Genomic DNA, 15,556 nt, shown 5'->3' with positions numbered 1-15,556 from the left:
CGTTTCTCTCCCGCAGTCTGGATTCACGCTGGTGGGCGAATCGGCCTTGGTGTGAGTGTGTGTGTGCGCGTGTGTTTGCCCTGCACTGCACTGACATCCCAGCCAGGGTGTATCCTGCCTTTAAGACGCAGCTGGGTGAGATCCCCCAGTCAGGACAGCAGGTACGTCTTTACACAAAGGGTGGCAGGGGTGTGGAACAAGCTGCCCAGCCAGTGGGTGAAAGCCTTGAATCCATTAGCTACTAACTAAAACCAACAAAAGCAGGGATCGGAGACTCCAGTTATTCACCAGACCATACACTCCAAAACGACGCAAAACAAGTGTTTTAAGCCCAGTTTTATTTAGACAAAATGTAGACATGTTTTTCTCAGTACTTTCACGGAGGAGTGTTGGGAAAGGTAGGAGCTTATCACGCTGAAGGAAATCGGAAGTGCTTTTTGCCATCTCAGTAAAATGCAGATGAAGAGAGTTTCCAGCAAGGCCAGAAATTGGGAAGTGGTAGAGGTAGGCACAAACGATCTGCTACCAGCTCAGCTTTTCCGTTCTGTATTCACAACAGGTAGGGTCACTTGCTTTGTTAAGCGTCTTGGGGGCAACTTTGTTGTGAAAGGCGCTATATAAAAATAAACTGAATCGAATTCTGCTTGAGCCCAGCGCCCTGCAATTTCTTAAGCGCCAACAGCAAACTGTACCTCGGGGGGAAAAAACTTTTTTAAATGTCAACATAGAGTGTGGCTTGAAACGCCTTCTACACTGGAATTCTGAACTTGCTTTGGTTGAGCGGATGGCTATAAAAAAAATAAAAATAAACTTGGAACTCACTACCAAAGTTCCTAATAAAAGGGGTTCCAAATCCTCTTGGGACTGCATTCCAGGTGCTCAAAATTACCTAAGCAAAGCCTCAATTGAGCAAACAAACTGCATGACTGAAAGACTTATTTCTACTAACAAATTGGGGAATTTATCATCTTCTGGAATTTCGAAGCTCAGCAGGTAACTGACCGTTCCCCCCTGGCCTTTACCCCTCATGGCCTCCTAATAACCCCCCTCTCTGAACTGGCTCCATCCCTCTGCTCTCCTCCCCACTGAGAGCTGGTGTGTGTGAGAGGACTGGAGCATCATCCAGGTGGGGCTGCACACTGGTGGGGGTAGTGGGATTCCCCCTGACCTGGGAAGAGCTCGGAGTGGAGGGTCCGGAGAAGTGTTATTGAAGTGGAAGTGTTTAAGAGCTGAAACGAGTTAAACAGTTCAAAAGAATCCTGTAATTATGAGGTCAATGAAGGGTTTGGCGGTGTGACTGAGCTGGGCTGTCTTATGCAACGCAACAAGAGCATCGTCATGAGGGCAACAGAATTCCCCCCAACACTGGAGTGGGGGGCAGACTGGGGGAAACCACTCTCCCTTCTCCTCAATACTCGGCGTTAAATGGATAGTCCTTATGCTTCACAGCCCTGGAACAAAACAAAACGGGAAAAAAAAAAATGAAGAGCGAGCTCATCAAAACCTTTAACCCAAAAACGTGTGGGATCCACACAAGTGGATTCTCTTTACAATACACAGGACGCAGAGGGTCGCCATCTTTGTCCATCTTTGTTTAGGGGACTCCCAGGCAACTGGCCACGAAGATTTCTAGGAAATCCACAAACCCCAAGACGCAAGCTCGGAGCATCTCGGGCTCCAATCGCTAACTATCCTCAGCACACATCGAACCCCGATTCAGATTTGCCAATTCTACGCTTTCTGCTGGGAGCCCAAGACTTCTGCTTGCTTTTGTTTGTTTTTTTCAATTGCCTCCTCCCCCCTTGTCGTCGTGAACCTCACAATCGAGATTGACTCAAAGCGTGGTTTGCCTACTGAATTGACTCGGAGCCCTTATCTTCACATCCTGCCACCACACGTTAAGAAACGGGAGAGGGGAGTTATGCCCTACTTTCATAAAAACACACCAGCCACTTTGCTGAAATAAGCAGCAGTTTGCTGGACAGCAGGGGCGCGGCCCAGACAGTGCTCTGTAAGGCCTTCTGCAACTTGAAACAATCTGGGTCAGCAGTCCTGCCCAATTCTGTGCTCGTTCCTGGCTGGAACCTGAAATGCGAGGGCTGTGTGATGAATTCTTCGAGTGTTATTTCACAAAGAAAAACACCTCTGGCAGCAGTCTGCTCTGCCAGAGACAGGATAGATTTTCTGATTCAACCTTGCGTAGCGTCGTCATCATGACGACAAGGGGGGGCGTCATTAAAAAAAAGCAAGCAGAACACTTGGGCTCCCTGCTGAAGTGTAGATTTGGCATATCTGAATCTGGGGTGCACAGAAAACAGGGCTCTATATCAGGATTTAGACTGCCGATATACAGTACAGAGCCTGTAGAAAGGCTGTACGCCAAACGCTCAGTAAGGAGGATCGAGCCAACACGCCCAAATCTAGGTGCTATACATTATGCCAGCAGCCAGATCACCCTGCAGCTCCCAGCCCCCACTGAAGCTCAGCAGGTGTGAGCCTGGTCAGTACCTGGAGGGGAGACTCCTGGGAAAGCTGAGGCTGCTGCTGGGAGAGGTGTGAGTGGGGCCAGCAGGGGGCGCTCACCCTGTGGTCTGTGTGGGTCCTCATGCCCCAGTATAGTGACGGGGACACTAGACTGTAAACAGGCGCCGTCCTTCAGATGAGACGTAAAACCAAGGTCCTGACTCTCTGTGGTCATTAACAATCCCAGGGTGTCTCTCGACAAGAGTAGGGGTGTTACCCCAGTGTCCTGGCCAATGTCCCCCCTGGCCTTTACCCATCAGGGCCTCCTAATAACCCCCCTCTCTGAACTGGCTCCATCCCTCTGCTCTCCTCCCCACTGAGAGCTGGTGTGTGTGAGAGGACTGGAGCATCATCCAGGTGGAGAGTCCAGAAGAGAGCTATGTAAGAGTCAGCAATTATTATCCTTTGTATAGACCGATCTACACAGAATTACGGACGTAATTCAAGCAAAAGTTGTTTCCACAATGTACTCACTAAGGGCTGTGGATATACACCCTGTAGGCAACGCGTTTTTCTAGGTTTTCATCTGTACTGACTTTCCAAAATGACTGAGCACCTCTTTTCGCACTTGGAAGGTGGGGAGGTGCCACACATTTTCACAAATAAAATAAAAATCCATGACTTGCTGCATCTTGCCTTCAGGTTGGTAGGCTGCAAGACTGTGTTACTTTGGAAAGAGTGTGTAAACCTACAGGCACTCAGGAAGAAAAAAAGACCCCCATCACATCACAACCGCCGAACTCCACCAAAGTAGCCCTTAAGATGCATTTAATTTAATCAGTCAGCAATGGGACTGCAAGAGATGTGATGGGGCATGATAATCTAACAGGGGACAGTTCAGTCCAGTCTGGTCACCCAGTTTCACAGCTCTGGGTTAGGGTTAGGGTTAGGGTACCCTATCCCACCTGAATCCAAACGCCATTTTGATAGATCAGGCATAGCTCCTTCCTCACTCCATGGGTGAGACCCAAAACTGCTGCAAATCCAGCACCCTGCCCTGGCCTGGAGAACGTCTTCCCCACTTACCAGTGCATCGGACAGGCCCTCCAGTTCCTGTTCAGGCTCAGGATGGTCTTCATGTCCTCCCCGTCGAGCTCGAAATCAAAGACCTGCCGCGCCAGGGGAAGAATTCAAATCGCGCTCCTGCGGGACAGGTCCCGACAGGGGCAAACGCTTCACGCTGGGAAACGAGAACCAGTCACTGCACCCAGCTGGGTTCCGGGGACTTGACTTGCCGTCCAGCTGCAGAATCTGGGACTTGGGAGAGCCCTGCTTCTCCAGATCTTAAGGTGCCAGTTTCAGTTGCTTCATACGTGTTTGCCTTAGTCTATAATGACTGCATTCCCATGCCGTTGATGGAAATCTCTACTCGTTACAGAAATGTGTTCGTCTGGCTGACGGATTAATGTGTTTAATGTTTTTTAATGTTTCTTTATTAGCCCTATACAATTTCTTGCATTAGGAATGTGTCTTTTCGCATACCCCAGCTTTTCTCCAGGGAGACACAGACACAGAGACAGGGAGAGAAGCTTGGGGTCAGAGCGCAGGGTCTGCCATTGTACGGCGCCCCTGGGGCAGTTGGGGTTAAGGGCCTTGCTCAGGGGCCCAACGGAGTAGGATTCCTCTGCCGGCCGCGGGATTTGAACCGGCAACCTCCCGGTCACAGGCGCAGATCCTTAGCCACAGAGCCACCGCTCTGCCCCTAGATTAGGCTAGATGTACACTGCTGTGACGTTATGAGTAGCTCAAACACACCGGTAAAAGTTTGGAAACCAGATGAAAAGCAGTTCGATACAGTTGCAGAAAATATTTAACCAGATGAACAAGGTACTTTTCTACTTGCACTCAGTTCTGCCATTAACTTATCTCCCCCTCTCCCTCTGGGAAGCGTTATAGGAGCACAAAAGGCACAAACTTCCCAATTCAGAGACAGTTTCTTCCCACGAGCTGTCAGATTACTGAACCACCGGCTCACACCGAGATTTTATTTCTCCGCACACTGCTAGTCTGACTTTTTTTGTTTTAAGTCGGATGTTACTTAACCTGTTGTTGCTGCTGCTGCTGTTCTGTGTTGATGTTTTTGGTGATTCCTTTAACGTCTTTGTATTGGAGCTGATCCAGGCAAATAAGCCTTTCATGGCACTTGTGCAGATGACAGACTGAACCGAACCAATTCAGTAATGCTTACATGCATCTTTGGTGCGAGACACATTCCGGACAGGACACTAGCTCATTGTGTCGTCGTCCCCCCCCACCCCCAACGAAGTCCATTACCTGGAAATTCGCCCGGATGCGCTCGGGGTTGCTGGACTTGGGAATAACGATGACGTTCCTCTGGATGTGGAAACGGATCAGCACCTGAGGAGACGGGACGGGGAAACGTTGTGGGGCTGGACTGCTACACCACCCCCGCTGACCAGTCCAGGGGCATCAGGCCTCACCCCGAGTTGTCCAACGTCCCGCTATACGTACCAGTACCAAAGCCACACACCGCTACGTTTGTGAAGGAACTCGGGCCAATTGGGAGCCTGCAGAAATATCATCGCAGGCTAGTGTTCAGCTGACTTGGCCTGACCCTTATCCATGCGATTCCCTCTGGATAGTGGCTGGTCAATCAGTCCAGAGCTGTCCAGTCCTATAGTAACACACAGTCCAAAGGTGGACGTATCCCACAGCTCTTGAGACCAGCGAGCCTGGATCAGTCACCAGACGTGCCCCGAGCTACACAAAGACATCGCAACTTCCAGACGACTACATGAGATGTTCTCCCCGTTTTTCCCCCCACCGACACCTGAACTTAGTCCGATTTCCATCAACGCTTGGAAAAATGTGCTCTCACCTGAGCAGGGGCCTTCTTGTGCTTCTCCGCGATGACCTGGATCTTCGGATCTTTCAGCAGAGAGGGGTCATCTGGCTTGGCCCTGGGGGAAATATCAGCATGAAGCTGTCACTTCATCTCCCAAAAGCAATACTCCACACCCTTCCATCTTTTCTATGTAAAAGACCCTGGCAATATCTTTGTTGAAAAGTAACACAGTAATACACAAAATCACCCCTCCCCCAGTTTAGAATTTCACAAAGAGCAGACGTTTCATGAGCGAATGAATGAAACGTGTCGCCTTTTTAACCCCGTAAATGTGTGCTCCTCGGTTAAAAATGCCAGGTAGCACTCAGACCACAGTGCCTTTTCCAAAATTTCCATTGTGTCCCTTGGTTATCTTCTGACAGGGTATTTTCTTCGAAGACTTCCCCATCAATGAGTTTGTTCTGCCTATACAACTCCCTTCTGTGTAGAGGTAACAGACTTGCATTCCCACAGCTAGATCTCTCTAAACAAAGTGAAGTAGATAGATACTTTATTGATCCCGTGAGGGAAATTGCAGCGCAACAGCAGCTTAACACAGACAACACAGCCACAGTGTAACGAATGATACAATAATAACAATAGTACAATACATACAATCCAATCAGTCCAGTGAGGGGTGCACTAAGAGTTACTCACAGTCCGGACACACAAAGAACAAACTAGAACAGAACAGTACACAGAAAAATCGTATCACACATATGAATATAAATATAGATGTAAATATAGATATAGCTATAAATATAGATATAGATGTATTGCACAGGTCCCTGGCATATATTGCACAGAAAACGGTTGTAGACGGGAAAAGAAAAGAAAGAGAACAGATGTAGCAGGAGACGTGTAGATGCGTTCAGTCCAGAAACAGGTCACTGTCGATGTTGCCTCTGCCCAGACGCAAGGTGGATGCGTTGTACAAGTCTTATGGCAGAAGGCCAGAATGACCTCCCTGTTAACTAACTCTCTTAAGTAACTCTCTTCTCTCCTCTCCTGTGACACTGCTGTGCTGTCTTCTCTGTTGTACATACATCAGAAAGACGACGGAAACTAAAATGATCCCGCAGCTAGGATCACACCTCACAACCCCGGCGTCCTGGCTAAATTTCCCATTGGCCCTGACCAATCATGGCCTCCTAATAATCCCCCTCTATGAATTGGCTTCATTACTCTGCTCTCCTCCCCACTGAGAGCTGCTGTGTAGGGAGCGTTCTGGCGCACTATGGCTGCCGTCACATCATCCAGGTGGGGCTGCACATTGGTGGTGGTGGAGGGGATCCCCATTACCTGTAAAGCGCTTTGAGTGGAATGTCCAGAACATTCCACTCAAAGCAGACCCCAGCTCGCTCTCCAGCTCACTCTCCATGAGACACACAGACAGGGAGAGAAGCTGGGGGTCAGAGCGCAGGGTGGGGCCAGCAGGGGGCGCCAGCAGGGGGCGCTCACCCTGCGGTGTGTGTGGGTCCTCATGCCCCAGTATAGTGACGGGGACACTAGACTGTAAACAGGCGCCGTCCTTCAGATGAGACATAAAACCGAGGTCCTGACTCTCTGTGGTCATTAACAATCCCAGGGTGTCTCTCGACAAGAGTAGGGGTGTTACCCCAGTGTCCTGGCCAAATTTCCTATTGGCCCTGACCAATCATGGCCTCCTAATAACCCCCCTCTCTGAACTGGCTCCATCCCTCTGCTCTCCTCCCCACTGAGAGCTGGTGTGTGGGAGAGGACTGGAGCATCATCCAGGTGGGGCTGCACACTGGTGGTGGTGGAGGGGATCCCCATTACCTGTAAAGCGCTTTGAGTGGAGTGTCCAGAAAAGCGCTATATAAGTGTAAGCAATTATTATTATTAACGACAGACTTCTTTTCTTCTAAATTCCCTCCATTCATTGTCGGTTTCCTTTCACACCTCTCTTCACCTATCCTGACTTCACACTACCTGATTGGCCAGCCCTGCTCCTGCCTCCTGCTCCTCCTCTCTCCCAGCTTTTGTTCTTCCGCTACATTACCTTCGCTGACTGCCCTGTCTTCCTCACACCTGAAGAAGGCTCCGCGGCCGAAACGTTGTGTGTTCTTCTCTTTTCAGTGTGGAATAAACCTATGACGTGTTCCTTCGCCGTCTTCTCTGTTGGTAATGTTTGTCTTCCTCGTTGCAATGTTGGATGAGACTGCGTCATCAAATAAAGTTTCCTCCACCCCCCAGGCGATAATAAAGCTGGGATTGCACTGCTGGGGTTTGAAGAACAGGAGCGACAACAAACACACGTCCCAACAAACACACGCAGGGGCGCTGTCCTCACCAGGATCTGTCAGGCGAGCCCAGGGGGCTGTACGCCGTCACAGTGATGCCTTTGGAGTGGCAGTAGCCGATCAGCTTTTCCTGGGTCAGGTAGGGGTGGCACTCGATCTGCAACACAGGGAATGTCCTTGAATACAGGGAACTGCAGCTCCAGGAAAAAATCTTACCCGATAAAGAGAGATAAGATCAGATCAGATCACTTTATTGGCTATATACAGTGTCTTGCATGAGGAATTTGTCTTGTTCACAGACCCCAGCTTGCTCTCCGTGAGACCCACAGACAGGGAGAGAGAAGCTGGGGGTCAGAGCGCAGGGTCGGCCATTTATACGGTGCCCCTGGAGCAGCTGGGGTGAAGGGCCTTGCTCAGGGGGGCCCCAACGGAGTAGGATTCCTCTGCTGGGCCGCGGGATTCGAACCGGCAACCTCCCGGCCACAGGCGCAGGTCCCGAGCCACAGAGCCAGCGCCCCGCTGAATCGCAAGTCGGTGAAACACGAGGAACCCACGGGCCAAAAACGTTCTCTTCGCACGAGGGACGCACATTGGAGGGTTAAGGAACTGGCTCTCGCGCGCACTGGTGGGCATCTGGGGTCAGGGAGGGAGATTCTGTGCGCCACACTTTAATTAAAACAGGTTCTCTCCATCACAAAGGGGGAGAAAACTACGTTTCCGGGCCCACAGACGGTAGACGCTGCTCGTTAGGCACTGACGGGAAAAAACGCGCGACTGCAAGAGAACTATCTCCCGGACAGCAGGTGTGCAAACGGGCGACGAGGCTGCTGGGAAACTGCAGGGCACCCCAATTCCCAAGCCCTCCCCACCCCAGATTAATTAGCATCGAGCGCCAGGAGCTAAGACATCAGTATAGCACATGGGAAGCGCAACACATTTCAGAAATGAAGAAACAGAGGAGCCGATGACAAACTGCTCCCCTGGGACAACCGGAACGAGCACGTCAGATTTAACAGTGCCGGGAGCAGACAAGAGGAAATGAACGTTCCTACTTTCGGAAAACTGTTGGTAGCTGGTTGTGGGGGGAGGGGAATGAACTGCCTGGTGCCTGGCTGAAAATAAAACAGTGCGGTCTGTTCCAATGCCATTATTAGCTCATTACTCCAGGCTGGCAGGGAACACAGGGGTTCGCCGAGCATCGTGGGATAGCGACACCGGGGCTTCTTAGACTGAACGAGCCACGGGTACCTCAGGGAACACACGCCTCCGAGGGGCTCTCAAGACCCTATTTTCGGGAAGCGGCCGTGCTCTCTAGGCAGGCGAGACGTGCGCGGAGCCGAAGGTGACCTTAACCTAAAAAGGCCTGCGGCTGCCATGGTAACGAAAACGTCGAGCTCTGAATCAAGCGTTTACATTTTCCGCCCCCCTCTTTGGTTTTCGGTGACTTTCTTTTTTTCCCCTCCTTAGACATCTCGAGGTAAAGCATCGAAGTGCTGAACGCAATATTGCGTTTCAAATAAAACAGGTATGAAACATGCTGTCTTTGCACAAATGGGACACCGCAGGGCTCTCAGAGTGCTTGTGGGAGGTCCTGTGTCATCTTACGTCACGGGTGTTGTGATTCTGTACAAAGCAAGTCGATCGCTGCACGGCCACCGCAACGTTTCTACTTTTCAAAGGGATTACAAATCATTTTAAACGATCACCCGCTGACGCAATATTTCTACTACGCGACAGGAATTGAATTTGCAGTTTTATTATAATTTATGCTGCGCGCCGCCAGAATGGAGAACCCCAGACCCCAGAACAGGACTCCTACCTGGTTGTTGGCGGGTTTGTACTTTAAACCAGGCTTGTTCAGCAACCTCTCGATCTGATCGTGGTTGAAGTTGGACACTCCGATGGCCTTCGCCAGGCCAGCGTCCACCAGCTCCTCCATGCCCTGAGGACACAGACTCCGGGGTTGATGCTCTTCCTCAGACAGTCGGAGCAGAGTTTGAACCCCAAAACCATGATTAGCATCAGCTTGGTACGTCCCATTTGGTTATGGCCGAACTGTACCATGTCTAGCCTACACCCCTCCCAGTGTCACAGTCCTCTGACGGACTGTACCATCTCCACTCTACACCCCTCCCAGTGTCACAGTCCTCTGACGGACTGTACCATCTCCACTCTACACCCCTCCCAGCATCACGGTCCTCTGAAAGACTGTACCATCTCCACTCGACACCCCTGCCAGCATCACGGTCCTCTGAAGGACTGTACCATCTCCACTCTACACCCCTACCAGCATCACGGCCCTCTGAAAGACTGTATCATCTCTACTCTACACCCCTGCCAGCATCACGGTCCTCTGAAGGACTGTACCATCTCCACTCTACACCCCTCCCAGCGTCACGGTCCTCTGACGGACTGTACCATCTCCACTCTACACCCCTCCCAGCGTCACAGTCCTGACGGACTGTACCATCTCTACTCTACACCCCTCCCAGCGTCACGGTCCTCTGACGGACTGTACCACCTCTATTTTATACTCCTCCTTTGGAGCGCGCTCAGAGTAGGGACACGGGCCAAAAAGCTTTCTGAATCCCACCTCCCAAGTGTCCACGAAGTCGGAGTTGTCCGAAATGGTCAGCCCATTCTCGTCCATAGGAAAATCCCCTGAACCGGCCTGCAGAAGCAAAACAACCTGGAGTCATGGAAGAGAACAGGCACCAGCGAACGTCTGTGAGACAGCTGTGAAGTAAGTGGCATTTTCTGAGATCTTTATTAGGCCTCGTGCACCGAGCCAGTTACAGAACCAACGCCATCCCATCCTGCAATCTGGGCTGTGCGAAACCGCCTAGTCTCGAGCCACTGCGGAGGAGTTATCTGCGGTCCAGGAAGTGTCTCTGAGCACATGTGCTCCACCAGCCTGGCATCCTCCCCCTCACTGGGACTCACGATCTGTCCGTCTGCTTGAGCGCAGGCTCAGCGCTCTCCGCTGTGAACGCAATGGGGGGGATTTTATGTGCGTCCTGAAGTGATCAACTCTCCCGCGCTCGCTGGGCGATGAGGGTTTTTAAGGCCCGTCCGATACCGGAGTACGGCGGGGCTGTGTCAGGGAGACAGACGTCCTCATGGATTGATACGCTCATGGAACGGGGCTCAGCACACGCTGAGCCGGTTACAGGAGTGACATCATCACCAACCCCGCATTCTAGACAGTATACAGCTCTGCCAGGGCATTTGCTAGGAAAAGGACGCTGTGCAAGCCAGGACAACCAGGAGCGACTGGGCTTGATCTCGTCACACGTTTTAGATCACTAGGAATAACACCACCCAAGAGCTCCGTGCACTGAAAGGACTATGGAGTGTTTTAAGTCAGAGTGTGGCTGAACTCTCTTGGCTGAGGGCTGACCTCCTGTCCCAGGGGGACAAGCAGGCTGGGGGGACCCCCCCCCGTGGGAAGAGGAGGTACCCAGGGGCAGCTGCAGAGGAGGAGGAGAAGGAGACGTGTGCGAGGGAGAGAAGGGCATCTCGTACGGCATTGATAACTGTTTCAGGAGAGGAAAGGACGATGGCGGATTACCGACAGCCAAGCGCGACTGAATTTGGCCGCCGTCTTCCCTCCTGAACTTTCGTTATATAAACCCCACAGAGCAAGCACCGTCCCCGCCGCGGGTACCGTTAGCCTTAGCTTGGACGGCGCTTGGACGTGGTCCAGCTACGAGGTCAGAGGTCAGAGGTCAGAGGTCGCGGCGGACCCGTCACCTTGAAGCCCATGGGCCAGTGAACCAGGTACAGGTCCAGGTAGGCGAGCTTCAGGTCGGCCAGCGTCTTCTGACAGCCCTCCTTCACCAGCTGCTTGTCGTGGAAGGTGCACCAGAGCTGTGAGGAGGAGACGGGGGGGGGGGTGTCAGAGGGGCCCCCAGCTGTGTGACAGTTCTGATCCATGCTTTAATGGGTCACTTCTAAACACCCTCTCACGGTGACAACAGAGGCTGGTCAGAGCTGTGGTCAGACCATCAACCTTCCTGCAGGACTGCTTGGATTCAGAGCACCGCAGGGGAGACACTGTGTGCGTGCGTGCGTACGTGTCAAAGATCCCTCTCGTATAGCAGTCTGATCCGCGCCGTATTTGACCGACCGGCACTGGATCAGATCTTGAAGTCTATGAAGTTAGAAGCCAGCAGCTACTGTATAACCCCCTGCAACTGACGTACCCCACTGGAGCTCAGCAGGTGTGAGCCTGGCCAGTACCTGGATGGGAGATGGGTGCTCACCCTGCAGTCTGTGTGGGCAAATTTCCCCCCCTGGCCTTTACCCCTCACGGCCTCCTAATAACCCCCCTCTCTGAACTGGCTCCATCCCTCTGCTCTCCTCCCCACTGAGAGCTGGTGTGTGTGAGAGGACTGGAGCATCATCCAGGTGGGGCTGCACACTGGTGGGGGTAGTGGGATTCCCCCTGACCTGGGATGAGTGGAGGGTCCAGACAGGGGCTATAGAGGTGTAGGGAATAATGATATTATTATGAGAAGTCACCGTGTCTCTCGTCGGCACGATCAAGGGGCCTGTTCCGGAGGTGATACTCTCTCAGGTGTTCTCAGTCTCACATACAACAGGGGGTCTGTCTGAAAGGCACTCAGGCCAGGTCTCCTACCTTGCTGACGATGAAGAGGTCCTCTCTCCTCACCACGCCCTCCTGGATCTTCTGCTGAACGGCCTCCCCCACCTCGCCCTCGTTCTCGTACACCCTGGCGCAGTCAATGTGCCGGTAGCCGGCGTCGATGGCGGTCTTCACCGCCTGGCCCACCTCGCCTGGCTTGGCCTAGCGACAGGAGAACGCGCCGTTAAATCTGACCCCCCTTGGTGCAGTCCCAGCTCCGGACACGGATCGCCTGGGACAGCAGCCCGGTCCGCTCCGGGTCTGACCAGCGCCAGGTCGGATCTTGCGCTCCTTCGGGCATGCTTGAGCCCGTCCCAGCTAATTTAATTACCCAGCGCCCCCGACCCTATACCTCCAGGCTGGGCTAGACCCTGTACAGGACTGCACCCACTCACAAGGCACACAGGGAGTATGTCTTCAACAAGGTGGGAAGAAAACCGGGAGAACATGCACGCTCCACACAGAAGGATCCCCCTTCGAAGCCAGACACCCACCGCCACCCCAATGAGCTTTTGAGGCAACGGTCACGTGCGACCGTGGCACCCAGCCCAAAATATTGGCCTCGACCGAGCTGCCGGGTGTTTGATTTTATCATCTCAGCAGTTCGTGGGATTAAGAGAAGGCGTTCAGACCACAACCCATTGTCGTACCGGCCCTTAAATGTCTACTGTGTTAGTGCTGAATAGTGTGCGTTTCTGGGCGGGGGGGGGTGTGGGGAGGGGGCTGTTTTCAACCCAGAGAGAAAGAAAACACGCGGGTGGGGCCGAGCCCCGGAGCGCTGTTCACGCCGACAGCGATTTGCAGACTCTATACATCTGCCACCCCTGACGCGCCCCGAACTCGAAACGGTACAGCTGCTCGGACGTTTTGGGAACGTTGCCGGGAACCTTCCCAGTACCATACAGCTATGCCACCACCACCACCCCCTCCTAGCACCCGCCTGTCAAGAAACTTCATGCACGAGTGACTTAACAGCAGTCGACAAAAAAAAAACGCACACGTCAAACCGAGATCACCTGACACAAGCGGAACTTTAATGACCCACATACACGCAGGAGCAGATGCGATTTTATTTCATTTTATTTTTTAAGGTCAACGCACATGCATGCTTGCTTATGCAACAAAAAGTCCTCGGCTCGAACACCCTCCTACCTTCCAAGTCCCCAGCCCCAGAATGGGCATCTTCGCACCCGTGTTCAGCTCCACGCAGGTCGCCATCGTTGCAGGCAGCGAGATCTAGAGCTCCGATTTGCCGGCGAGCAGCTTTGCGCCGCTTTTCCTCTCCCCCACAAATGGCCAGGCTGCACCGGGGAACTGCCGACGATCTCTGCACCCTGTGCCGAAGTGGAACCCGTCCGATAAGCTTTTCTGATGAGAGGCGGGGCGGATTGGTACTCTCGTATGACGGTGCGCCCTCAGGGCCAAACCACGCGTGGAAAAACGGCGAAGGTCGTCGCCGCCCCCCCGCCCTTAACGAGAAATGAAGTTATGTGGGTCCCCCCCCCAGAAATAAATAAAAAAAAAACAAACAGAAGACGATACACAACAGTACTGAGCAGAAACAGCGGTCCAAGCTAAAAAAACAAAACGAAGAACGGAAGATGACCCTTTTCGCACAAATTGATCAAGTAGGGTGACCATATTTTGGTTTTCAAAAAAAAGAGGATGGTGGGGGTAATCTTTATTACTTTTTCTAATAAAAAAAAATCAGTTTAAACTCTCTAAACCCCATTACTCAAATCTCGAAGAAAAAAAACTACACCCTTGAGCAATGGACTCAAAAAAAAAAATAAACAGGTGAACAGGTGAACTCACCGAAACTAAAATTATTCTGCAGCTAGGATCACACATTCTCCCTTCCCTTAACGACAGACTACTGTTCTTTTACATTTTCTCCATTCATTGGAAGTTTCATTTCACACCTCTCTGCACCCATTCTGACTTCACACCTCTTGATTGGCCTCTCTTTCTGTCCCCTGCTCCCGCCTCTCACTCCTCCTCCCTCCCAACCTTTGCCTACTGCCCTGTCTCTCTCACACCTGAAGAAGGCTCCACGGCCGAAACGTTGTGTTCTCTTTCTTCTTTTTTTTCAGCATGGAATAAACCTATTACTTGTTCCTTTGCAGCCTACGCATGCTGACGCAGCTACCTGTCACGACTATAGTCCCCCCTCCTTAAGGGTGCTCCAGCCCTTTCACTAAAGACTTCATTCCCTGCACCTGTTTCCCATTCCCAGCCCACCTTAAAAGCCAGGCGCTGACGCTCTTCCGGTCTCTGCAGCCGATTTCCATATCGTGCGAGTCCGGGACCAGGAAGCGCCTGGTCCCGTTAAGGTTTTAACCCCTGTTCCTTGTCCTTGTCCGCCGGTTCCGACCCGGTCTTCGTGGTTTTTATCTTGTTCTGATGGATCTTCTGGTTTTGGACTTACTCGTGTGTTTTTGGATATTCCCTTAGGATTACTCTTGGATTGTTCGCCTCGGCCACACCTCCCCCGTGCACCAGCGCACCTTGGACACGCCCCCCTGTCTTCAGCCCCGTATTCCTGCATGACGTTTCCCCAGTGTTTCCCCACTTCGTCGGATTGTGTCGTCCGCATAGGGTCCGGAAAGAACTGTTCGTTACACTACCCACCTGAACAGGTGAACTTAGGTGCTCCTAATTTGACTGATAAAGTTTACTCCCCAAGCCTTTGTATTGTTCTTGCCAAGGGTATGTAAGCAGGCATGAGGTGCAACTCGGTAACCCCTCTTAACTTCATGTTCACCTGGTTGGTTTTAAATTGAGGGGTGCATGACCCCCAACTGTATCGAATAATAAAACGGACTGGCTGAAGTTCGGGGTGGCGTTCGTGTAGAAAACAGATCAGGGGGCTTCGGTACAAAGCTGGCTCCTGTCGGAACCTGTACTGGGGAATTTCTTCCCATTTGAAGAGTTCTTGGGGCCCCCAGCCCCCAAAATTTAAGATCGGGTGGTTTGGGGGCCAGATGGGTATTTAACCCTGACATCTCCTAGTGGGATTCATTTGAGTAGAACACCAGCTTTTTCCAGGTCGGCAGGTGGTGGTGGTGGCGGCGGCGGCATCTTTAAGAACATCTGAACCAATCATGATTGGCTGAAGGAGCTGAACCATTTTCCATCTAGATGGAGAAGACCGCAAAAGGGACCCCGCAACCCCTGTGCAACATTCTTTACACAAAGGGTGGGGGGAGCATGGAACAAGCTGCCCTGCCAGGCGCTTGAAAGAAGCCAGCGTATCCGTTTCAAGAGATCGCTGGA

The 15,556-nt window shown here is 52.1% G+C and overlaps 1 protein-coding gene across 1 annotated transcript; it reads right to left on the bottom strand.

Moving 5' to 3' along the window:
- Nucleotides 1-321: 321 nt before the first annotated feature.
- LOC102694949 (aldo-keto reductase family 1 member B1-like) lies at nt 322-13,686 on the bottom strand. Its single transcript, XM_069192014.1, has 10 exons — nt 13,433-13,686; nt 12,275-12,442; nt 11,386-11,502; nt 10,226-10,303; nt 9,452-9,574; nt 7,683-7,789; nt 5,363-5,444; nt 4,798-4,881; nt 3,550-3,632; nt 322-1,451 (listed from the first exon to the last, which is right to left on the bottom strand). The coding sequence occupies exons 1-10, from the start codon at nt 13,496-13,498 to the stop codon at nt 1,409-1,411; spliced, it is 951 nt and encodes a 316-aa protein (XP_069048115.1). The 5' UTR covers nt 13,499-13,686; the 3' UTR covers nt 322-1,408.
- Between the last annotated feature and the right edge of the window lie 1,870 nt (nt 13,687-15,556).

The sequence above is a fragment of the Lepisosteus oculatus genome, chromosome 7, assembly GCF_040954835.1.
Source record: "Lepisosteus oculatus isolate fLepOcu1 chromosome 7, fLepOcu1.hap2, whole genome shotgun sequence".
NCBI classification, from domain to species: domain Eukaryota; kingdom Metazoa; phylum Chordata; class Actinopteri; order Semionotiformes; family Lepisosteidae; genus Lepisosteus; species Lepisosteus oculatus.
This window is presented reverse-complemented; position numbering and strand designations above follow the sequence as displayed.

What these genes read in the sequence shown, in the direction of transcription:
- LOC102694949 (XM_069192014.1), bottom strand. Translation starts at nt 13,498, where the DNA reads ATGGCGACCTGCGTGGAGCTGAACACGGGTGCGAAGATGCCCATTCTG. An exon ending in ACTGGCCCATGGGCTTCAAG is followed by an intron (nt 10,304 to 11,385) that starts GTGACGGGTCCG and finishes TTGCTTCTGCAG; the next exon opens with GCCGGTTCAGGGGATTTTCC. An exon ending in ACTTCGTGGACACTTGGGAG is followed by an intron (nt 9,575 to 10,225) that starts GTGGGATTCAGA and finishes CTGTGTCCTCAG; the next exon opens with GGCATGGAGGAGCTGGTGGA.